General features: G+C 35.5%; 1 protein-coding gene across 2 annotated transcripts in view; it reads right to left on the bottom strand.

Annotated features, from left to right (window-relative positions):
• The window catches only part of PAPSS1 (3'-phosphoadenosine 5'-phosphosulfate synthase 1), a 77775-nt gene that overhangs the window by 18393 nt on the left and 33770 nt on the right, over nt 1-25612 (bottom strand). Inside the window, exons 12-15 of one of the 2 annotated variants that reach the window (XM_090138823.1) lie at nt 22499-23635; nt 6292-22118; nt 4713-4760; nt 3873-4046 (exon numbers count right to left, since the gene is read on the bottom strand). In XM_090138823.1, the coding sequence (XP_089994949.1) occupies nt 23497-23635 (139 nt within the window). In that variant the 3' untranslated portion in view covers nt 3873-4046; nt 4713-4760; nt 6292-22118; nt 22499-23496. Of the gene's footprint in view, nt 1-3872; nt 4047-4712; nt 4761-6291; nt 22119-22498; nt 23636-25612 lie in introns of those variants that run through there. The other variant, XM_031607523.2, reaches the window with a different exon arrangement.

Raw genomic sequence — 25612 nt, 5'->3', positions numbered from 1 at the left:
CATTTCAGATCATGGCCCTACTGCATTAAGCATTATATAAATCAAAACAAACTTAAGAATAAATAAACCAGATAGAGTTCAGTCTCCAAAGCCTCCTCTGACAGCAACAGGACTTAAAGTTACATCACATCACAGACCAAAGTTATGGTTCTGTGCTGTTAATTATGTATAAAGTCACAGCTGTTAACACCTTGTTATTCCCTGCCGTTCACAGTTGCGCTATTAGAAAAATAGGGTTAAAGAAATTCAAGTTTGAGAAATAAGAATAATTTGAGGGTAATTTACACCAAAAAATTGAGAGAGCTAACTAGTAAAGGTATTTTAATGTTTGATATTAAAAAAGATCATTTCAAACATTTACAGTAAAATCTTGGAAATTTGAACTGAAAATAACAGAAGTAATTTCAAAAGGCAGAGAATTAAAAAATATTTAGGCAACATGAATAAAAAGTCATTCTCAATGGAAAAATTCTACAGTATCAATGTATCAAAAAGCAATTTGATTGCTTTCTCCTAGCATAACAATATCAAAACTTTATATTCAAAGTAGAAAATTATAACCACTCTACCAAATACGTAGCATTTCCTCATATAGCTTAATCGCTACAGGAAAAAGATTCTCAAAATGTCACAGAGTCTCTATCTCACCTTACACTAATGAGAAATGATGTTCTGTTAATAGAAGTTTGCATTTTTAAACCTACGATACACATCCTTGTGAGCATATTTATATATATTAAAGCAGATAGCAAGAGACCTTGCTTTTAATTATGTTTAGACAAATGATCTAACTTTAGAAGCTTTGACTCCTTTTGAAAAGAGGTATTTTAGTTTCAGAACTTTGCTGGCTATAGGTTTAGAAACAGAATTACAGATAAATGTTTATTTTGAATTTTACAGCTGTGGTAACTTTCACCCCTCTTAAACCAGGCCCTACTTTTTCTGCCAAAATGTGCAATTACTTGATAACTAGCAGAATCTGACTTAAACTTGTATCCTCAGTACCGACTTCCCAAGTGGCTATCACAAATGGCCACTGAAGGGTAATCAAACTGACAAGATTGCAGCAGGTGGGAAGCTTGCTTATCTTGTACTTGTCAACATGTACATAGCAGTTGTCCTCTCCGCCAGGAGCCCCCAAAGCTCTGCAAATTGGAACCTCCTGCTTCAGCTGATAACTTGGCAAGTTGCTCTTGTACTACAGCTGAACACTGGTTTTCTGGATGGAGATTTAAAATTTTTGAAACACAAATCGCTGAAATTAATTTTTTAAACATATAGTTTTACTGCACTGTTGGATAGATGAGTGTCTTATATGCAATTCTATTCCAATAAAAAGATCGCTTTAACTCCAATAGTTTTGGATCTGAGCTGAAAGAAAAAAACCTTTTCCAAATTTCCAATGATTCAACAACAGCTCAGTGATGCGCATCCACAAATTGTATCTCTAATAGTATGAATGATCCAACAGAAGCTGCCATGCTTTTACAAGCAAATTATTTCAAGGAAAATCTGGAAGCTGGGCCAACTCTGAAGTCAAAGACTTCCCAGCCCAAGCTCTAGAAACCAAGACATTGTAAATACCGTGCTAATACACAGGTACTGAATTAAAGCCCCAATATTCTATGATGTTACTCTCATATCATATACAATATGATATTCTGTGGTACTGTGAACTATGATAGAACTATGGTTCTATCATATTCTGTGATATTACTGTAGTACCGATATATAATTCACTAGTGTATCATCATTAGTTCAAACTACATAATCATGCATATTAAAAATGATGCAATTTATTCACTGAGGAGACAGGAATAATATAGTAATTTATCCTCTGCATTAATCTTGTCAAATGTATCTTTTAATTTCACTATGTTAAATGATAATTATTTGCATTACATTATTCACTAGTTACAAGAGAGTGGGGCCACATTCCTGCATAAAGCTGAGTACTTTAATACGAAAAAATCAATTTATAAGGAGCCAACAGATAATGCAAGGCTAGATACAAGGAAACATGTAGAAGAGGCACATGCCTAAGATGAGGTGTATTCTCCAACAAAGTAGAAGCAATAGCTGTGGTAGAAGAGAAAAGCATGAACTCTCCATCCTGTCAGACAACTACCTCCCATTCAGGTAGGCACCTCTGAACATCTGTCCACAGAGCCCTGCTCCAGGTTACATGGAATGATGCAGTAAATCCATTTCCTTCAAGATCCTGCCTAGCTCTTAATCATAAGAGCGCCCTTTTTTGGTTTCATTCACTAGGATTAGAATAAGAACAGCATACCCAAAGCAGCATGACACAGAACTGAGGGACATAGATATCTATCTTCTCCCTTGAAGCAGTTGCAATTGCAGTGAAAAGTTTTGGAGCATTCTTGATTTCTGTGGGGGTTTTTTGGGGTGTTTGGTTTGGTTTTTTTGGGGGGGAGGGGAAAGGAAGGGGAAGGAGGAGGAGGCAGGTAGAGGAATGGTTTCAGGCATTAGAAGGTACAGTAAGTACCCACATGCTGTACAAGGACCAATTTTGGTAAATTGAGGACATTCATACACACACAAAAGTCATTCTGGACAATAATTTTAAAAATTATATCTGACTCACTAAATTTTATCTTGTCATTCAATCACTATTCCCCCATATCACTTGTAAAGTAATATGATATTCCATGCAAATAATGAGGACAGTGAAAAAACAATTCTAGAAACTTTTTCATCAACTTGAAGAAGGGAGACTGGAATAAATAGGTTTCCTGGGAAAATGTAAAAACAAATGGTTTAATCCTTTTTTTCATTAGAGTCACTGTGGAACAAGAAAATCTTTCCAAAACAACTTAATAACTTCATTTACAACTATTCATCAGCACTGATCCAGGCTTGTTGACATCAACCTGCCCCTCACCATTCACAAAATTTACTTCCCTCCCCCCTTCTCTCTCTCTACAGTATAAATTAGAAGAAATCTGAAAAGTTTACCAGCATAACATCTACATTTAAATCCTTCTCCAGCAGCATGCTATCAGTCTCAGTAAAAAGTGGCTAAAACTGTTTGCAACAGCATTCCCAACGCATTCTCCTCAGTTAATGCCAGAATAACTGATAGCTGAAGTGCTATATCTTCTGTCTTCTTGTGTAATAACAACTCAGTTTTGCCTTAGTTTGGGGATGTTAAATACTGAACAGACGGTTTTGATGCATTATTCTATTTACTCTCTGACCCACCCAGAAAAAACTCAGCCAGGAAGATGATGGGCATGATATATCAGAAAACCCAAAATAAGGAAGCAACAGCCAAACAAAGCAAGAATAAAATTATTCTGCAAATTCACTTAATCTAACTCCAAGTTTTAAGAAGGTTTCAAGTTTGACCCTCCTTCCAGCATCATCAAAGGCTTTTTTTTTTCCCCCAAGTATCAATCAGCAGATATATGCTAAAACAATCCCACAAGATGCGATGAGCTCATACTTGGACTTTGTGCTTCTGCAACATACTTGCCTGAATATGAAGCAGGTTTACTTTTTCTAGAGAGACTTCACTGTTTTCTGGGAAAAAGCAATAGACATTGAACCTAACATTCTCACTCCTGAAAAGACTGTTTCTAGTTCACTTGGTCACCAGCCATAATCTTGATGATGAGTGGGGCCATGATCATAAATTCTTATCTGACATGAAGACTGACATTAAAGTCTGCCTTTAGCTTTTGAGTTCCTTGTTTGTGCACTGCAATTTTATGAGGAATTTTATGAAAAGCAAGCCTGCTTTTCATAACAAATATAAAGAATGAAAAGGTACATACTGCAGTAGTTCCAAATACAGTTGTAAGTGTTAGAACTAATTAATCTATTCACATTTTTATTAACGTTCTTACCCCATAACTGAAGCATTACTCAATCAAACTGCTCCTGTTTGAAGAGGAATCTCCTTAAACAACATTCAACCTTCAGTTCTCCAGCTAGGAAAGAATTATCCACGTGCATTATTTATCTATTTCTGATTGATCATAGTCAGAGCTGTTTGATTTGTCTTGGAACTATCAATTCACCTGTAACAATAAGTATATAAGGCATTTATTAAAGCCTAAGACGAACTTATTCTTATAGAATAATTATTGTTAGTATTTTTTTGGTTATAAAAAAAAACCAATCTATATTATAAGCAGCAAGAAGCAACAGTATTTACAACACAGAACCAGTTTCATTACTCCAAAACCAATTTCCTTCTACTGAATTTAAGGAATTAAGAAGTTTTAACTTCCAGCTTGCTTACAAAAAAAAAAAAAAAAAAAAAAAAAGGCAAGTGGAATATTTTCATTATTTAGTTTAAGAAAAAAAAGTATTTGAGTCTTTGAAATAAACACTGATCAAATGAGTCAGATAAATTCACATTAAGAAAATAAAATCAAATTAATACTGTTCATGGTATTTTCTTAATTGTTTTTCTATGTGAATACTTTCCAGGTTCCACCCAACATCAGGATCTGGCTAAGATATTGAAATAAAGCCAGAAAGGACACTTTCATGCTCTTTCCAGCTCACAATAAGCTTCTGGCATGCAACTCATTCAGATGCCTGTGGAACAAGAAGAAGAAAGTGGCAGGGAAAAGAGCATATGTCTGACAGCAGTTAGTCAGAGTCAGCCACCCAATGAGGAAACAAATTATGGCATTCAAAGAAGCAGAAATAAGTAGTAAAGAAAAACACATCCTAACCCAGAGTAGTCATCCTCAGATGTGATCTTCCTAGGTTTGCTTCATGTTCTGTAATATGAATGGGTACAAGACTTTAATTGTTCATGCCACTAATGTGTTTATAGTTGACATTTTGAAGGTACATTTTTAATGGCCTACAGATCTCTTTAGGAGGTTGATTTCCACAGTGCTGAGTGCTTCATCAGAAATCAAAAATATTCAGTGCTGCTTGGGATTAGATGCTTTTAAGAAACACAAGAAGATAGGGAATTTGGTTGAAAACAGGTAGTAATCTGACAGCTGCTATAACAACACATTAGTGATTTCTGACTGCCCAAAGCAAAATTCATTGATATTTATTTTGAATGGAAGCATCTGGAAAAAAAAAACAATCATAAAAAAGGCCCAAAGAAAAATGAAATAAAACATTTTTAATAGAGTTATTCAACACACTTGGGCTCTGACATTAAGTACACTTGATTTTCACATTCCTTAAAAATAGTAGAGGTGAAGGGAGTTACTGTTCTCTCCCTTCCTGAGTATGAGTTTATAGTGGGAGATAAGAAGCAAAATATTCAATTCTAATATTTTAATTACAGGTATATAAACTCATCTGTCCAATAACCAAAGTAAATCATCCTCAAATTCTGATTCCTTCCTTTGTCCACAACTCAAGATTCTAAACTCATGTCCTTTTTTCTACTTCATGGGAACTCTATGTGCCATGTCTCTTAATCATTTCTCATTCACTCTATTCAAAAAGTTTGATCTAGTTTTTACTATAGTCAGTAAGCTCAAGGCTAGATTTTGCATTTGAGAATATTTTTTCATAAATCACAGGAAGTCTAAGGCCTGCTAATACTGAGCAATCTTTGACCTCAAAATCTTTCCCCTTCTCCTAGTTCGCAAGGATAACTTTCCTCCTTAAAGTGAAAGACTACAGTGAGAAAAACAACTGAGATCCAATATATATATAAATATATATATATATATATATATTTTTAGCTTTTCCTGAAGTTGTTAGCTTTCTTGTTTCCCCACCACTGGAAGATGAAGATTAATGAAAAAACAGGAACGTAGTAACTCCCATGGAACAGATGTTCGTCTGTAGAGGAGGCAGGCAATACAATACAAAGATAAATATTTTTTTCTTGTCTAACACAGGTGGAAAGTCATACATGCAACTTTTTCAGAACAAAGAAAGTCATTTTATTCCAAAGCATGTTCTGCAAAAAAAAAAAAAAAAAATCTAAATTCTTCCATGGATGAGTTTTAACATCACAACAAGCAATCCATTTTCATCAGAGCAATCAGAATTTTTTTTTTGTATTAAAACCTTTTGTTCTTCCCTTTTCTCCTCCAAGGTTCATGGGATAATTTAGGATGGAAGGGACCTCCAGAGCACATTTGATTCAACTCCCCATTGAAAGCAGTTTATTCAGGACCTTGACTAGTTGCATTCTGATTATCCTAAAGAACAGAGATTCCACTTATTCTCTAGCCAATCATTTATATTATTTAACTACTCTGACAATATTTGTTTCCTAATAACAATTCCCCTTCTTGCAAATGGCTTTGCCTCTTATTAATTGCTATGTACCTCCAATAAAAGTCTGCCTCTGTCTTCTCCAAAATCTCCCATCAGATAGCTACAGAAAGTAACAAAGTCACCCTTCAGCTTTCTCGTAAAGGCTGGAAAAAAAAAAAAAGTCAGCTCCCTCAACCTCTCCTTACACTTCACGTGTTCATTCTCTGACCATCCTGGTAGCCTTCTCTAGGACTTCTTCCAGAATGTTAATACAAGGCCAGATTCCCTGACTCATGTTTTCCTCCTCTATCAGAAATGCCAGATCCTTTCTGGCATTGTTGCCACCTAACCCTAAATAAATCAACAAAACCAAACCAACCAACCACAAAGAGTTAACTATATTTATGACATTAAGAAGGCATTCTGGTAAGAGTTCCTAGTGTTTTGCTTTACCGTTGTCTTAGGACTCTATTGTTTTTTTTTTTTTTCCTTTTTTCTTTTTTTTCTTTTTCTTTTTTTTTTTTTAAATAAAGAGCTTGAATTTTGAAATAGAGGTCTCAAATTGTAAAAAGATAAATGGGCAAAGATTCAGAATCTTACAAATATCCTTAGAATATACACACTACAATTTTAGCACTTATGTACATTACTGGGGCTACACTGCCATTGCGTGACGAGTAACGAATCTAATATCTTTATTTCTCAGCCTAATGTCAGATCTTAATGATCTCATTTTTATGGAAAAATGATTTGACTCAATGTGAGTAATAAATAAAAGCAATTTACAAATAGCCTTGGGTTGAAACCAAACTATTTAAACTGTTGTTTAAAAAGGTCAGCTAACCAATATTTATTATAGTCAAGGGACTCATTAGCTTACATAATACCAAGACACAGGAGGAATTTATAAAGAAACTGCTTTAAAAGAAAGGCCTTCTGGGGAAAGGCTTCAGTTGCCCTCATCCAAACTGAAAAAAAAAAAAAAAAAGAGAGAGTTTCCATTATTCATTAAAAATTTAGGAAGCCCTTACAACGTGCTTTTAAAACGTCTTAATTGTATGAAATTTCTCTATTAGAGAAGGCTACATATTCTGTTCGCTTTTTTAATTTTGCATGTCATGGAACAAAGACGTTCTCCAAAGCAGCTAATTAACAAAAAGCCCTGTGCTTTTAATAGTGAAGCTAATAGACCCAGATGCTGTTTATGTAAATCTCTGACCAGCTCCTACAAAGTATATAGCAGTACTTATCAAGATTAAGCAAAACATCTCCTCAGACCTTGCTCCCAGGGTCAGTGACAGTTCAGTCTTCTTTCAAGCACTGAAAGACTAAAGGAATTCAAAAAGCTTATAGTTCTGAAGGCAGGATACCAAACATTCTCGGCATTTATTTTTCATCATAGGATGCCTTATTACCATCATATTTTCTTATCTTGCAGTATTTTGTTCTCCTATTGTACTGAAAATAGAGCTGTAAGTTCTTGGCAGGCTGCTTCCCAGTTAACTCAAAATACAGAATCACAAAATGATTTGGGTTGGAAGGGACCTTACAGATTATCTAGTTCCAACCCCTTGGTTGCCCCCCACCAGACCAGACTGCCCAGGGCCCCATCCAACTTTGCCTTGAACACATTTATTGATGGGGCAGCCACAGCTTCCCCAGACAGCCTGTGCCAGTGTCTCATCATTCTCTGATTAAAAAATTTCTTCCTTGCACCTAATTTATATCTACTCTCTTTCAATTGAAATCTGTTATCCTTTGTCTTGTTACTACACTCCCTGATAAGAGTCCCCCTCCAGCTTTTTAGTAGGCTCCCTTAGGGAACCTACATTGTACTCATTTTAGCAGGCCATGCATGAGGCATGCCAGAACAGAACAGCTATGGAGAATTCTATAATTGCTATCATCCTCAACAAACTGACATAATAACAGCATCTCTTGTACCATAAAATTTTACATGTCATCTTGAGATGTCAGATATCAGTTTAAAAGCATGAATAGATATAATATCCCATACACCCTGGATGGACATCCTAGCATATCAAATACAAAAGAGATATTAACATACTTTAAAAGTATAAACAGCTTATATCAATTTTAATGAATCTAGATCTTTTTATGTTGAATTTTTTATATATCTATCCTAATATTCTGTACTTCTAAGAAGTCACAGAATATTTTATGCTTAAGTTCATGATTTCTACAATGAACAGCACATTTGGGCAACTAGCAGGTGTGGGCAACTGCATGGAACAAGATAATTAACAGCAATTCAGAAAGACAATACGTAGGCAATGATATGGTACATACATCCATTAGATGATAATATCAGTGTGATTTTATAAATACTTCATTTTCAACCAGTTAACAATCTATTCTTTAAATAGGAACCCTGTGATGCTGAATGCTTGTACGAGTCTGAAAGAAACCAAAAAGGAGCACTCTTAACTCACATTAGAGCCTTTTGAAAAAGGAGTAATTTACCATGAGGCAGTATAAGTTAGAACTTGAGAACCAGTAGTTTCCATTGGGCAGCTTGTTCCCCCTGTGCTTTCTACAACCAGTTTGAGTCTGCGCCACCGACCTCTGTGAGTGAATCACTTTTTCCACTGGAAGACATTTTGTGTACTACAAGTCGTAGCATGCAGATGCAGAAGCTCCATTTAAAAACATTAGTATCAAGAGTATATTGAGAGGAAGTGACACACTACTTGATATAAAGGATTTTTCTCTTTTTTTTTTTTTTTTTTTTAAGCCACAATGAGGAATAATCTGCACTTTATGGGTAAGAACTTGCCAAAAATGAGTGTTCCAAATCTTTCTCCAGCAACAACAACAACAAAAAAACACACAGCATGCCAGCTGCCAGCTCTGGTTGCTAAATTTCAGCTGGGTATAATTAGAAAACCTCACATGTGGGAACTCAGGAATTAATTTTGCTTAGCAAAAATGCAGCAATCCTGCAAACACTTCTTCTCTAAGGGTTTTAAAGTCCCTCACTACCACAGTTGTTTATTTCCATCTTTATAAACTACAACAAACTATTTTCTGTTATAGGCTTGTCTTAACATCCTGTTACAAGGCAGACTAATGTCTTAGAGTCATATTTTGGTCTTTACAATTGCATCTTTTGTTATGATCAACCTTTGCTAAGAGCTTAACTAAAAGAATCTTCCATCTTCATAAGTTCCTTGCTGAAATCAAGGTGTGCCTCTCCTGAATACTGTTCTTTACTCGATAAAGTTCATCTGACATTCACAGCAACCTACTGGCAGTCAGCAAAAATTACAAGTGATCAGCTCTTTCTAGCACAAAATGAAAGCAGTATATTAGAAACTTTGTATGCATTATGAATTTCTTATTTGCCAGACAAAGGCATAATTGATAATATCAGTTAATAATATACTCATGTCCAAGTTTTAATACGCCATTAGCAACAATGGTGGGGAAACTGAAAGCTAAATTTAACAGTAGTAAGCAGCACTGTCTTTTGAAATTAATTAAAAGACTTAAAATAGTTTTGGAATTTTAATCACGAAACTGGAGTTCTCACTAGAGTTGTCTGCCTGCCAAGAGAATCACAGAGCCTCAACTACTGCTGTTTACGATTTCCATATTCCAATAATTTTTCTGTAATAAAGCCACAAAACCACTAGATATTTATTCCTATTGGCTTTTTCGAAGTTCACAGATCCATCAAGCATCATCTTCAGGAAATACGTTGTTCGTCTTTGACATCATTAGCCTACTTATGTTCCCTTCAGCCTCTTAAGGAAGAAGAATTTGGTTAGAGATGAATGCTCCTGCACGTCACCTTTCTTTGTCATAACAGCATCAGTGCACCATATGCAATCAAGGAACTTCTTCAGGATAAATCAGAGAGCAGATGAATATATTCTGCAGATGGTCCCTCCTGTGAACCTAGTCCACATGGTGCAAGTCTGTATAGTCCTTCCCTCCCATGTATTTCACATGGATACTCCTACATCATACACATGAAAACAAGACAAAGAAACAGTCGCTTCTCTAGGTAATTTGTTCTAATCTGCAACCATGACCACTAAAAAAAAAATACAGCTGTATCTCTCATCTGAGTTTCTTTGTCTAGCTTTGCAACACTAACCGTAGCTATGTCTCTCTCTAGATCAAAGACCTGTGCTCATCACCAACTTAAATCTAACTAGGAAGCTTTCTTTGTTTGTCAATCAAATGACTGATAGAACACCATGCCTTTCTGTAAAATACTTCCCACTTCTAAATTTATTATGGTACTATTTTGATTTTTTGGCATCATCCCTTTCCTCTTGTGGAAACATAGAACTACATTTGATGTTAATCTTTCCAGTTCTAGTTCCAGAAGTTGTAAAGAACCATTCTCTACCTCTTTCCCACTACTTCCCTGTACTTAGAAAAACTAGGAAATCCACTAGCCATTATATACTCACTATGTAATGCTATATCGTGATGGAAAGTACAACAATAACAGCAAGGTAGCAAAGTCTTCAGCTGCAGCAAATGAGGACAAGCCCAAATACAGTGGCTACAGATGCAGAATAGAAGGAAGAAAGCTGCTTACCTTCAAAAGGCCTCAAGCATGCAGGAATCTCCAGAGCAAGATACCCTTGCTTCCACTGCCAACCCTTAAATGAAGTCTGGAAAGGGGTGGCTCCTGGCTCTACTCCTTCTGGTCACTCAGATACACTGTATGCATCTGAGCTCCCCTGGGTTGGCCCTGCCTTCCCACCAGGTGGTCAATTGCTGGTTCAAGCTGTGACTTAGCATTTCTGCTACACATTGCAAATTAAGACTCAGTATTTTTCTCATTACAATGCCATAATACTTTTTAGCTTTCCCACCCTACAGAATTTTCATTTTATACTGGCCTTTTCACTGTTTGAACCATTGCCCTCACAGAAAATAAATGACCAACTTCTTGTCCCATACAAAAACAAAGCGGAACAAAAAAAAAAGCAAGGCCTTAATGAAGGTACAAAATTTGCTGCTTATCCACTAAGCTTGGTAACTATTAGTTATGAAACACTAAAGCCTATGAAAGTTATTTTCTGTAACAGAAAGATCTTCTATTTTGTCATTACTCTTAGTAAATGAAGGCAGATCTACTTTATTTTTTAGAAAGATAAAAATGTAACCCAGAGCTATTAAAAAAAAATTACTAAATCTCATAGTTTTGTCTATTAGATCCACCATAAATGCTCTTTAAGTTATATTTTTATATAAGTTATATAAAGTTATACTAAGTTCTATCTTTAAGTTATATTTACTTTATTTTGAAAGACAAAAGGCACATCCATTTCTCTTTCAAATCTCTCCAAGATATCTTGATACAATGGTCAATGGTGAGCATGAAAGAAAGCTACAGCAATAGTGTTTGTATTTAAAAAAAAAAAAAAACAAAGCCACCACACCCCACCAGTATTCGATTCCCTTCCCTATAAAATTCAGCAGTAGGAACCGAATTACTATCTTCTACTCAGTTCCATATTATGTTGCCTTATGTTGCCTTGAGCAGTACAGGTGCTCAAAATACAAATTATACTTAGAGATCATCCATGTTTTCAGAGGTCACATGTTTTGGGTTGTTCCTTTCTTCTTCCTTCAAGTAACCTACAAGATTCCTAGCTATAAATTGTTCCTTCCAGCAAACACATGCCATGATTTTGCTGGCTATTTTTATTCATTAATACCAGCTGCTTCACAGTGCCTGGAAGTAACAGAAAAAATATGCATATATTTTTAACCATATGGTAAAATCTGATGAAGGATGGCCTTTTATGTAGGATAATTCATAAACCTGCAGTAAAATTCAGTCTTATGCAAAAGACAGGGCTAAAAGTATGTTCTCCACTTGAACTTTCAAGGACCTGCATCACTTTAAGTTTCTGAGACAAACTCAGATACGCGAGTTTGCTCTCAGAAAGTCAGCAGAGCAATATCTATTTTCCATCATGGTGGACTTTCTGATCAAGTGGAAAACAGGATTTACATTGACCTTCTGTACAGAGATAGATTTTACCATTGTGCAAGCATCAAGGTTCTCTTCCAACTTCCACCAGTCATGATACACATCAGTTCCAAAAATGTTCTGTTGCCACTATTTGCAGATATTAACATACAGATAGGAGTTCAAAAGGGATGAGAGCTGTAAAAATTATGTATTCAAATGACATGCCCTAGTAGTCTAACAGCAAAACAAAATTAAGAACATTATGTTCTAGCACTTAATTATGTACATAAGAATACTTAAGCAAATATTTTTTTCAATGCACATGAAAGGTTTCTTACCTCATAACCACAATAATCCTGAACACAGAATCGTAGGACACATTAAAATAAAATAAATCAAAATAGAGAGGTAACTGGGGTTTACAGAAGAGTAACAACAGAAGATAGAAAAGAGCCACTTATGGATTAGGAATGTTAGGATCAGAATCTAAACTAATTCCAGGAAACTACTTCTTTTTCCAGAGGTTACAGACTACTGTAACATAAGCGTTATCTTTCCAGGATGATCTGCCAATTCAATTAATAGGTTATTTTTAATTTGTTACATAGAAAAAGAACAGGGCTTTTGTTTGTCCTCCCTCTATTGTTGTTTGTTGATGTTGTTTGTTTGTTTAAGACTACGTACATCTGTGAATGTTCTTTCACAGCAGTCTCCATTATTTTCCCTGTCCCCACTTCCTTCAAGTTTAAAATACTTTTTCATTAATATAGCCAGTACATTCTCCAGCATAAGAGAAATGGATACTCAAAACCTGCAAAGGGCTGAGCAGTCATTTCTGCTGTAGCTAAATTAAAAAACTGTAAATAGAAAAAATATATTTATATCACCTGGAACACAATGTGTTCAAGACTTACCACTGGCTTAAACAGAAAAATATATATATAAATGTGAAACAAAATTGTATCCAACTGGATGGTTAATTGTCATAGAACTCAACTGTCAAACTTCTTTGATAAAAATTATCAAAGAGTAGAATTAATCTCTTAAAATGACAACAAATTCAATTTCACTAAGTGGTTATTAATTCCACTTAAAAGAACATTAAAACATTAAAAGAGGATTTTTTTCATTACGTTCTCCACGAACATCAAGATCATTCAAACTATGATTTCTCTATTCAGAGAAAGAGAAAGAAATGTAAGATCTTTAAAAGAGCCTTTGTGAAACCCTGAACATTAATTACATCTAATAGCAGGGAGAATCTCTTCATCTTTGGCTTAACAATGGTATTAACTACTCTTTCTTTGCTATTGTACATGTATACCATTATATTAAAACCATTGTAGCTGTATGTGCACTGGTAAGTATTGCAAGGCCACACTGAGCATGCTTCTCCAAGTAGGGAAGGTATTATGCTGAATGCTAAAAAGCTTCCTTTATCTGCTATATGATTACTTTGGAAATATTACTCATTGATACAAAACACAGCACACATTAAGAATAAGTTTTCCCAGTTTTATGTACCCAGAGGTAAGTATTTTTAAGATCATATTAGCCAGCTAATACCTTCTCATAGAGCCACTGAGAAAAAAAAATCTTCCTCAGAGGGCAGTTCCAAGAAGGGTTCACATTCTGAATCACCACACAGAGAAACCAGTGCATGTCTCTTGCTCTCTACTGATGGTGTTAAGGTTTGGTAGGGTAACTTTTACAAGTAATACTGAGTGACCTGAAAGTGCTTAGAACAATATCCTATATACTGCCTTAATCCCCCCAAAATCCTACATTCTAAGTCTGAAAAAGACTCTATTTGCTCCTCCTCGCTGATTTTCATACTACTGACCTTTGATATGCAAAGCTTGGCTGCATGGCAGAAATGTTTTCCTAACCAACAGCAGACAAAGAATGACAGAAGATCTGAAAAATCATGTATTATTTTTGCCAGAGGCTAAGCACCTGTCTGCTGCACAAAATAACCAGGCTAACTAACCTGAATTAACTTATTAAGTAACATGGCAAACAGCTCATTTTTCCATATCAGTACTAGCCTGCAATCCCAACCAGGATAATCATGTGGATTTGTCCCTGAAGAAAACAAATGAAAATCAGTGAAAACATATGTTGTGGTTAAGATACTTTCTCTGTTCTCATATCTCATTATAAGAATATACGTGTATTTACAAACAAGAATACTTTAATTTCTCATGAACGTGAATATTAAAAATATATATATATGCTTCCCAACTCCTCAGAACCAGATTTGTTTTCTTTTGCAAGGAGTGTTTTCAAAAAGCTCCTTTGCATTTCACATAATCTGATTTCTGTATTTATTTACATTTAATCCTACAGTTACTTACTCTTAGTACTAGAAATCTACAGAACTAATTCTGCAGGCCAGAAAGGACCAGTAAAAAAAACTCACTTCCTGATCAGAAGTTAGGAAAAATCTCATCTAGTAACACAATTTAATCATATTGAGTCCACTTTATCATCATCATCAGGCAACCTGTCTTGTGGACAGCATTTCTGGTGCACACCTCTTGTGAATGAAAAAATCACCACAACATGAAAAGCAAATACAAATTTAGTCTGAAATTTTTTCCTTCTAAAATTGCTGAAAACTTACATGTATTCTTGATGTTAATTTAACTATTTAAGCCACAAATAAAACCATTTATGGATGATGAAATAGTAATCTTCTACGTATAAATCCAAGTAATCCAAAAATAACACAATGATAGAAGCCAGAAGCAACAAATTCTTCTGAGAAGGGATGAAAAACTCAATCTTAACAGTAGAAAGATGAACATAATCTTATGTCCCTCAGGCTCTGGTAAAAAAGAATTCCTTAACACAGAACAGTACTCCATAAAACCAGGTGACTCAGAGAAAAAGTAAATCAGTATGCAAAAAAAAATTGCTACAGAGTTACAGAGAGAGAAAATTAATCATCTAATTTGTTATTTTCATTATGACAAAGAGTGCGTGGGGTCATTATGTTAAATACTGGCTTCCACCAGAAGGAAATGAACTGAAGGCCAATAAATCAAAAATCAGTGGCTAGGTACCTCTTTCTTAAAAAGAGAGAACATGCAGCAGAAGGGACCATGTTTCAGAAGTTTTAGCCAGATAAACAAACTCCACAACTGTCTGCGTAAAAGAAATTTTAAATAAGCCTGTAATTAAATCCTATTCAGTTCCTGCTTTTTTATTTGGGCAAAAGATCAGAGCAAATGCAAATAAGAGTGTCACATATGAACAGCAGGACTAGTTGGTATTTAATTTTGACGAAGACTATTACAGTCCTGTTTGTTCAGCAGAACTCTGTAAAGTGAAGACTTCTATTTTTCCACACACTTTTAAGGGGAGCATTCATTCTTATCAAATAGGACAGAAGGAAAAAAAAAAATCCCTCAACAACCACTGCATTTTTTCAGGTAATATCAAGTCACTCTAATACGTAAAATAGCAAGGCCTGTTTTACAGCATCAGGAAAAGATCAAGGACTGACTTCTGCAGTGAAATTGCAATGTCCTTTTTTTTTTATATTTACAAAATGACTTTGCCATGGATGGATTGACCTCAGAATTCAAGAAGGTATCTGCCAGCACTGACTGCTGTAGAAAAAAGGTCCAAGTGACTTCAAAGTCTACCAAAGCAAGAATTCACTAAGCTAGCTGTTCCCACAGCAGCCGGTTCTCACAGAAACCCACATTGCACTTTGCACTGCACCCATTAAGTTAATCCCAGAGCATGGCAACAAGGGCAGATCTGCTGTTATCCCACTGGTAATGACATCTAATTAGTAGAACAACAACTGGCCCAACGAGATGCTGTGAAGGAGCTCACAAACACGCTCACGTGTGACGACCATCAATCTGCAAGACTTAGCTTTTTATTTTCACACTGGATTGGTACAGACAAGAAAACTCTAAAACAAGAAACTTTCTGATTGCACTTTCCTGTCCTCCTAAAACTTAGAAGTGTATTTAAAACAAATGTAGCAGCTCTTGGATAACTGAAATTCAGTTTTAAGATAAGAAATGATGATAATTCTTATAACAAACTTGACCTTGCAGTTTTCACACAATCTTTCAGCAAAGACTCCTGCTTAAGATCAATAACAGTGAAAACAGTTAATTCCTGTAGCCTTTTCCTATGTTGAAGTTTTCATGCCCCCCATCCCTCTACCCATTACAGAATTTAAATATTTCTACTTGAAAAACAGCGGGCTTCCTCTTTGCTTCTAATGAAGCCTGTAAAAAATACGAATTTTTCTATTATTTCCCAGTTTGTGCATCAATACTGTGGATTTTGTTATAACAGTTCTGAGAACATTTTGCAAATGAAGTGCTGCAGCTCTGTCCCACCGCAAACAAAGACGCTTTCCCAAATACCATGATTATTTTAAAATTTTACCTTGATATCCTGAAGGCACTCATACACCATAGTAGTCTGCAAATATAAAAGACTGTGGGCCTATATTATACCACACCTGAACAAAACTAGAAACTCCATATATGAGTGAAACGTACTAAGAACACGAATTGTATCAAAATTGCATGTGGAGATTTGAGCAGATATTGAAAATTCCACAGAAACCAGAAAGTAGATAACGAACTTGTGCCGCAGAGAGTCCACTACCAGGCTGGAATTGTTTACAGCAGTGCAGGTCTTCCAGTGGAACACAGGTCTTTGGGTTTCACAGGCAGGCCTTCTTTGACTTTTATCAACAATGTTGTAATCCACTGGCTGAAAAGCTATTATCTCATGCTTTTGTCTACGATCAACCAAAATTTTTGTTTGAGACTTGCATTATCATATCTCAGGAAACAGTGTATTACCCTTTCCTATCAAAAAGGAGACTGTGTATTCCAGCAATCACTCACAAACTTCAAAAGGAAAAAAAAAGTAGTATACTCTCAACGCAATCAGATTCATGCCTTCTTGAAAGACAGTGAGATCTTAATTCAAGTTCATTTTTTGACAGGATTAAATTTAAGCTTTAAATTTAAGCTTTACCTTCCAGAATTAATTTCACAAAATCAGTGTGGAAAGAGATCTTTCTCAGTAATAGTTCCAAGATCCACAGACATATGTAGGATAATAATCAACCGAGAATGGTAAAGAGATTGAATTCTCTTTCTAGCAATTACATAGGTATGTGGAAAAACCTGAAACAAAGAATTGTTTCAAACCAAATACAGGTGAAAAAAGTCAACTGAGTTGATCTAAGATAAAAGGCAAGATTTCTTTTTTTTAAAGCATCCAGTGTAGAATCGGACGACATAGGCCAGTATTTGCAGTTCATTGCCAATGTTCTACAAAACCTCAAACTGAAAACAATGCAACTCTTTGAACATCAGAAAACACGTTGTTCCTCATGAAGACACATCTTTAAGTATGAAAATGGAAAGATCTGAGTGCTTTTTTTTTTTTTTTTTTTTTTTATTTAATACAGTAAAAGTGTGAGAAGGAATTTACTTTCATCTCTCCAGAAAACAAGTGACCAAAGAACCTTCACCTCCTTCTGTAAATCTAGTAGACGGAGCAGGCTGCTTTGAATTTCCATTTATATCTCAATAATAATTAAAGAAAAAGCAAAATAATATATTGAAAGAATTACATGTTACAAGAGATGTGGCTTTTTTATTGTCAGTGCTTGAATAATGCTGCCCTGGGATTGCCATGATTGATTCATCACCTTTCCCTGAATTTATACTTTTCTATACTCTTATCCAGGATATGAAGTGTGGCACAAGAAGACATCATAGCATGAAGGACAGATGTGAATGGAAACCTTTTATGAAAAAGTCAGACATAGCTGTTTTAATATTTCACAAAAATTGTGTACCCAATCTCTACATAAGATTGAGCTGTATAAAACTTTGTTGCTTTTTTTTTTTTGATTGTTTAAACAGAGAGAAAACTAATGGTACTGTAGGTAAAATAGCCAAGACCACTTACAGAGAAAAACTTTAAACCTGTAATACTTTTTGCAAAGCTATTCTGTTGCGGAGCTCATAAGCATGCCTTTCAAAATACTAACTGAAAATAGTATAAATTATGAAGAGTGCCATTCTGAGTGTCTCTAACTACCAAGTAAGGCAAAGAAAGAAGCAGTATTTCTTTTCAGAAAGAAGCAGTATTATTCCTTGTAGAAATAAGGAACAAAGGAGTTATAAATAACTATCTCTAATGAAGAAGAGCCAATAGTAGTTTGCATTTTGCATTGTACTTTTGATGTTGACACTGATGGTATGTTTATTGTTCTGCTGTCACATAGCATGACAAGAAATTTTTGCTCATGCAATTATAACACTGTTTTTTTCAGGCTGTGCCACAGTTTAAATATAAACTATAATGGTCGTAAGTTTTCTCCTGGCAGAAAGTTATGTTTAAACATAACCGATCTTATCTCGATTGTCTAGTAAAACAAATGAATCGAATGAGCAAAACACTGCTTTTCACAGTTGGTAGAATATTGTGCTCATCAGCTAGAAACAAGGCAGACCTCAATAATACATTATCAGTGCTCTGCCATGGACTGACTGCAGTCTTCCATTCTACAGCAGACAGCTCTTTTGAATCCAATGTTTGAAGGTCAAGGAGTCTCTTCTGCTTCCACTTAAACCTTTGAGGAAACTGTTGATGAAATAAAATTAATAGTACAAAAGCCTAAATGTTTTCTATCTCTGAGTAGCACTCTTGAAATCACAGAAATGTTTCTAAGTTAGAGGAGTAGATTTGTCCTTCTGAGTGAAATGTCATATTTTTTAATAAGTGCAACAATGCTGTCTAGAGAGAGTTAATGCATGGATAATGCTTTCTCTCATCTGTCTCATCACAGCTATTGCAATAAACTTAAATATCAATCATTACAGAAATAATTGATGTAGTCCACAAAAATTCAGACAAAGGCCATCTGGGTGGAAAGACTGGAGATCTGCAGGTGTTCAGACAGAAAAAATAAGAATCCACAACGTAGACTGCAAGCCTTTTACTTTCAGGAGATGAAAATAAACAGACATGGCCAAAGTGCTTATTTTCTTCTTAGGGGGTGCAATTTAGACTGATGAGTGTAGGACTCCACAGACAAAATAACTTTGCAGAGGATAAAAGAGATTCAGGCACTATTTCCACTCCACTGAAGATTAGGCTGAAAAGGATGTAGCTTTTTTCTCCTTTTATATACAGACATTCTGTAGTAGCATTCTGACTAGAGGTACACTTCAAAGTATTGTATAGTTGGATTTTAGCATAAAGGTTGGGTGACAGTTCTTATACTGAATCCAAGGCTCCTTGAGTTTTATGATATATTAAAATCTCCACATTCTCCGTTTTAAGTTGCAGTCATTTATTGCTTAAGAATTCCAGATGTGGCTTTAAAGCACTGTTTCCTAGCTTTTGCGGCAGTTGCCTTCCCCCTTCAGCTTCAAAATTATATCAAGATGAATTTTTTAGGGCAAAAAGTTCTGGAAATGTTGAAGGTACAACACTAGTCCATGCACATATACACCCTCCCATAATGAAAAAAAGTGATTTTAATAAAAGACTAAATAATGAAAATGGATACAGGTAAAAAATTTCCAATATCAGAAGAGCAGACAGAGATCTTGCAGGAGACGCAAAGAAAACTCTTCAATGGACACTTCAAAAGCCTGCTAAAAATCTAGCACTATATTCATAGTCGAAAAGCTTTTCATGAAAGGAGAAAGCAAATAAAAATGAGGCCCTGTTACTCCAGCCCTCAGGCTTTCAAGGTAAAATGGTACAACTGAGCAGAAACCTTAGCACTAACTTCCTTTAAATCACATGTTTAGCCAACACCTGCTTTGCTGCTGGCAGGAACTCCCATATCCAACAAAATGGACATAGAAAACTTTAAAGTTACCCTTGGCAACCTATCTTATATTATTAAAACTAAACGTGAAGAAAATTGAACTAACATAACTCTCCTTCACAGCAACTGAAGTAGGAGTTTTGCAACATAAATTTCCAAGATCAATTAATAAACCAAAAACAAAACATTAATTCTGAGCTCCAGTTGTATTAATTGTAACATTCATTTAATTCAGCCAATTCATCCAGCCTATTAAGTCCGTATTAATTTGCGGGTGGTGCTGAAGGATTCTGTGTCAGGTTTCAAGAATAGAACACCATTCCTACACATTCCTTATTACTGTTCAGTCACCACAGTAAGTCATGTTCCTGTAAAAGAATAAACACACAACCCTGCATAGAAACTGCATTTTCATTAACTATCTCATTTTTTTTTTCTTGTGAAATCTCCAACTTCAAGAACAGCAATGGTTTTTCCTTTCCCTGCCTTTAGAGTTAGTGCCGTAGATGTAGTAAACTCACCTTCGACTCATAGAGAAACTAATTTATAACAGAGATGAGAGCTTCTTTCTGCGTTCCTACGATTCGTAGCAGAAAAACTTACAAGTTCATAACCAGAGATGACAAGACATACAGTGTGTGTAAATGCAGAAAGAGACACACGTAACTGTCTTCAAAGCTGTCAGCTTATACTGGGAAAGGGAATACACTGCTATGTTATACCGATTAGCACTTTTAATCCAACAAGAAGGGAAGAGCATCTAGACTACTGTTAGAATTTTGTCAGGATTACTGAAGTAGTTTTTATCCCTTCTGTAGCACAGAAAGTTTAAACCTCTGCGTGACCCACATGTGAAACTTTTTGAAATTAAGGATACACGAAATATAGAGGATGTCCAAACTCAAGCCACATATAGTACTGCCTGTGTTGCTCATACTAGCCCTGTTCTGTTTCCACCACCAGTCCAAGATATCCACTCACTTCCTCCCACTCCTGACTTCTACTTAATTATTCCAGATGCATAAGCTTGGTATCTCCAAACTGTGTCTAGAAAAAAACTGTGACCAGATCTACATTTTCCATTTTGTATGTCTAACGTATTACTAAGTCATTAGTGTTTAAAATCCCTATGGAAATAAACCAGATAAAACCTAAACCCCTCAGTATATAGCCAGTATTTTTTTATTGAGACTCTCAGATTCTTAATTGAAAAGTCACCCTGAATGAGTATTTATACTAGTCAAACACAGGCATAAAGTGTCTCACATAGGAAAACAGAAGAGAACAGTCATCTTGGGACTATACAGACAGCACTGGATAACAGACAAATTACTCTTCACAAGAGCAGCAGGTAAAGAACCATTTGGGAGATAGTAGGCAAGGGGAACATTTTTTTTAATCACTTCTAGGGTAGCCTTTTCCTGTGAAGTACTACTTTCATACACAAGAGAGTAAGAAAAGAGGAAAAATTAGAATTCTACAGTGAAAACGCACATGATATGGAAAAAAGTTGTACAGAGCAAGTCCTACCCACAAAGTGATTAGATGTTCTTCTTCTTAATCGTGAATTCCTTAGGAATGCCATGGCTGTTACTTTCAAGTTAGAATAAACATGAAGGCTTCATTAACACAAAGCACTGTAAGGAATGCTTTCCAGAAGCCCTGTAAAAACAGAGCCTCAGCACTGTGCCAGTTGAGTATGAATACTGGATCTGCTTGTTATCTCTGTATTTAGTTGCTTATTCCTGCTTCTAAATTAATTTTAAAGGATGATTCAAATTCATGCTCACCATTCAAGTTATTTTCCAGACTTCATATAGTTTAAGTAGCACTTGTAAAATATCTACTTCTGTACTTTTCAACCTGTGCTTGCCATTCTGCTAAAATAAACTATGATGGAAGTTATTTTTAATAAGAATCATACCTGACAGCAAAAAGTCCAAACTCTAACTTTCAACAGCAAATCCCTTTTTAGCAGCTCATAACTTTTGTTCATCTTTGTAGCTAAGCATGAAGTATTGCACAAACACCTGCACAGAGAGGAAGTAACTTTTTCTTCTGGACTGTGCACAACCTATATATTGATGTGATCTAAAAAAAAAAAAAATAAAAAAAATTAAAGACAAGTTTGAAGAAAGCGTGTTTATAGTGATTCTAAAACAGTAAGCCTTATGCTACCAAAATACAGTCTCAATAATCATTGTGGTTTGCTGATAAACATGCCTCATCTTTTCCCAACTTTGTCTTATTTTCTTGCATCTTACAGAAGCATAAATCCCCCTAAAAGTTACTATTTATATATTTTCAAGGAGACAGAAGAAAAGAGAAGGAAGACACTCCCCAAAGTATTTGTTTTAAAATTACTTTGAACAAGTAAATGAAGACTGCAATTAGTATTCATCCCACTCATTACACAGCTCCCTTCACTACAACCTCCCACAATACCCCCCCAAAATTCTGTATGAACATACGCTTCATTCAGGTTCAGTAGCAGGCCAGTTTCAATGTTCTAAAAACAATTTTTTACTCTTTCCTCCTACGTACACCTTCTGCTAAAGAAGAGAGAGTTTCTGTGAGAAGGATATGAGAAGTTCCTAGTCAATAGCTAAGAACAGTTTGACTGTTCCTCTGATTACCTACAAACACTGGAAAAGATGCCAATGGATCAGTACTACTGTATGCTTACTGTTGAGCGTAACAGGAACAAAGATCAATAAGTGAAATCAAATGATCCCTATTGACAGTCATTGCATCAGTACACATTAAAATAAATATCTTAGTTTATTAAGAGAAAATTAAGTATTTTCTTTTATTCACTACTTGGTCATTTTTACAGGTCCACGGCAGAAGAAAAACTACCGGACAGAGCTCCAAGAATTCTAAAACTAAACAAAGAAAGCAAAAGAAGTTAATTATGCTGCATAAAGAACTCTACTTATTGATTACACATACTGAAAAGTTAATTTTAAATGCTTCTGGAGATGCTGATGAGAATAAGATAGAGTACACTTTTAAGGTAGTTTAAAACTTAATTACTTTTTTCACTTATAGAGCATCTATCCATAGTTAAGAGTCTAACTATTACATTTTCTCCTACAAACTACTAAAACCAGAAAATATTCAGCAGTTTAAATAATATGAAAAAAGCTGCATCTATTTAACAGCTGCAGAACTCAGAGGACAGAGGCAGTAAAATAATATAAAAAAAAACAGAGTTAAAAATCCCACTGTAAGAATATTAACTGTAATAAAAGAAAAGACATTAAAAACAGCAGCTAGTTAGGTGCCAGGATATAATAGAACCCATAAGGACAGGCAAAGAATGATGCTAAGTTAGAGAGAAAGAGTCTGTTTTCAGAGAAGAACTTCCTGACAGATACCACAACAAAGCGACATGAACGGTGACTGTGTGGTCCCCTTCTCGTAAATAAATCAGGCGTCAAAGGTTGATCTGCAGTTAATAAGAGGCCTAAGCCTTCTCCAAGGATTTGTAGTATTCTGTCAGCACAGTCCAAGCCTTAGGAGCCATGAAGCCTTCCGGTGGGTTTTGTCCTTCTCGAGCCAGCTTGCGCATGCGGGTCCCCGAAATAAATTCGAAGTCTTCATGGCTGAGAGATGGGAGTGGGATAAAGGGGAGAGAGAGAGAGGAGCAGGTAGGAGGAAACAAGAAAATATTTTAAAAAGCAGTATGAGTTGTTTATATTTCTTCTGCTTTTGTTTGATACTTCAATGAAATTTCCTCTTGGAAGTATAATTCTGGAAAGCAACCGTTATTTCCAGACATTGTGCATCGATGACAGTACATCTTCAAAAATACACACCCTCTACAAATATACATTCTCTACAACAAACAGCTTAGGTAACTCCTGAGTTTAGCAGCTTAGTCCAACTCATATCCTACAGGTTGAATCAAGTTTGTGCTTTCATCTAGCGTGGCTTTCTCTCTAGGAAGAAACAAGGAAACTATATGCTGTTTGTAGATTATTTCAGTGCTGGAAGATCATTTCAGTTCCACTAGAAAATGTGGAAGAACAACATAGCAGAAAATTGCTTGATGATAGACAGTTTGCAGAACAGAAAGTAAGAGTCTAGAGGCAGGTTCTATAATTTCAAAATAAAATAATGGAGTTTTAGAATACTTTTTTTTAATAGTAAAGTTAGTGAGACAGTGGCATGGGTTGCCCAGAAAGAGGGTGGATACCCTGTCCCTGGGGACAGCCAAGGTCAGGCTGGAGGGGCTCTGATCATCTTGTGGAGCTGTAGGTGTCCCTGTTCACTGCAGGAAGTTGGACCACATGGCCTCTAGAGGTCTATTCCAACTCAAACAATCCTCTGATTCTACGTTCTATAGCTTTTGCAGCTGGGCCAGTGAAAGCCACATAGCATGCATGTACATATATATATATATTTACATATGTATTGAAGTACACATGGTATATACAAATCCAAAAAAGAAAAAAACATAAAATTATCTGGAGGAATAATAAAACTGCCTTCCCATAAACACTTTTGGAAAAAAAAAAAAAAAAGATTTCAATTGTGCAGATAAAAAATAGAACCCAGATGAGGATTGTGGATTATCACTATTAACATGACAATCTAAATTAAAATCAATTTCTCAGGTATGTGATGATAAGCAAGAAAAGCTCCAGTCAAATTAAACACTACTCCTCATAGAAGTTGAGAAGTATAACCAAGACAAGAATGCCAGAACTCTACCAAATGTTCAAAAAAAAAAAAATGATTTATTCTTAAATTAAATATGGCAATTTTACTTACGCCATTTGCTCAATTTGCAACACGTAACCATTACGCACTCTTTACTTGTCTGTTTGAAATAAAAGCCAAGTATTGATCTCAGATGCACAAGCCTTACACAGAAACAAGAGCCAAGTGTGTGCATCAGAGGGCAGAACTTGGCTTTAAGTGCTGAGCTATGCTCAGCAGGGTATGGAAGTTAGCAAGATGCAGAAAGCATTCCACAGTTCCCTTTCACAAAACCACTAACCCCATAAATTTTTGATTTGGATTGTGTGCATCCACACAGCAGCAATGCCATACATGCTCTTTTCTTACTGCTTTCAATTTAGGACTGTGTGTTCTTGAAGTGCAAAAACAAGATAAAAAAAAACCTACTGTGCTTCAATTTTGCAAAATATAAATAACACAAAAATAAAAACCTTTCAGCTTATGCAAGCCCATGAAAGAGTTATGTCACTACCACTCAGAACACCTGCAAATGTTGTTCCTGGGTACATGCCTAGTATTTACTAATGCTGCTTGAAGGTAACTTGATTATTTTGAAGACAGCTATTTCTACAAAACATACACAACTATGCTAAGTCTGGTTATTATTCTACCAAAACAAAATATTAAGTCTCTAGACAACTGGGATGAAAGGAGTAAAGCATTTTCCATGTTTTCCACATATCAAACTCTGAGCATGAAAAACACATTAGCTGATTTATTCACTCCCTGCCTCTTTGTAGAATGAGACTCAGCCTCCTAAATGCCCTCCAAGTTTAGTAAGATATAAACCTGCCAAGAAATTTACATATACCATGCAAGTTTGCTTCAGTAAGACC

The sequence above is a fragment of the Phasianus colchicus genome, chromosome 4 (assembly GCF_987193195.1).
Source record: "Phasianus colchicus chromosome 4, bPhaCol1.hap1.1, whole genome shotgun sequence".
Lineage (NCBI taxonomy): Eukaryota > Metazoa > Chordata > Aves > Galliformes > Phasianidae > Phasianus > Phasianus colchicus.
This window is presented reverse-complemented; position numbering and strand designations above follow the sequence as displayed.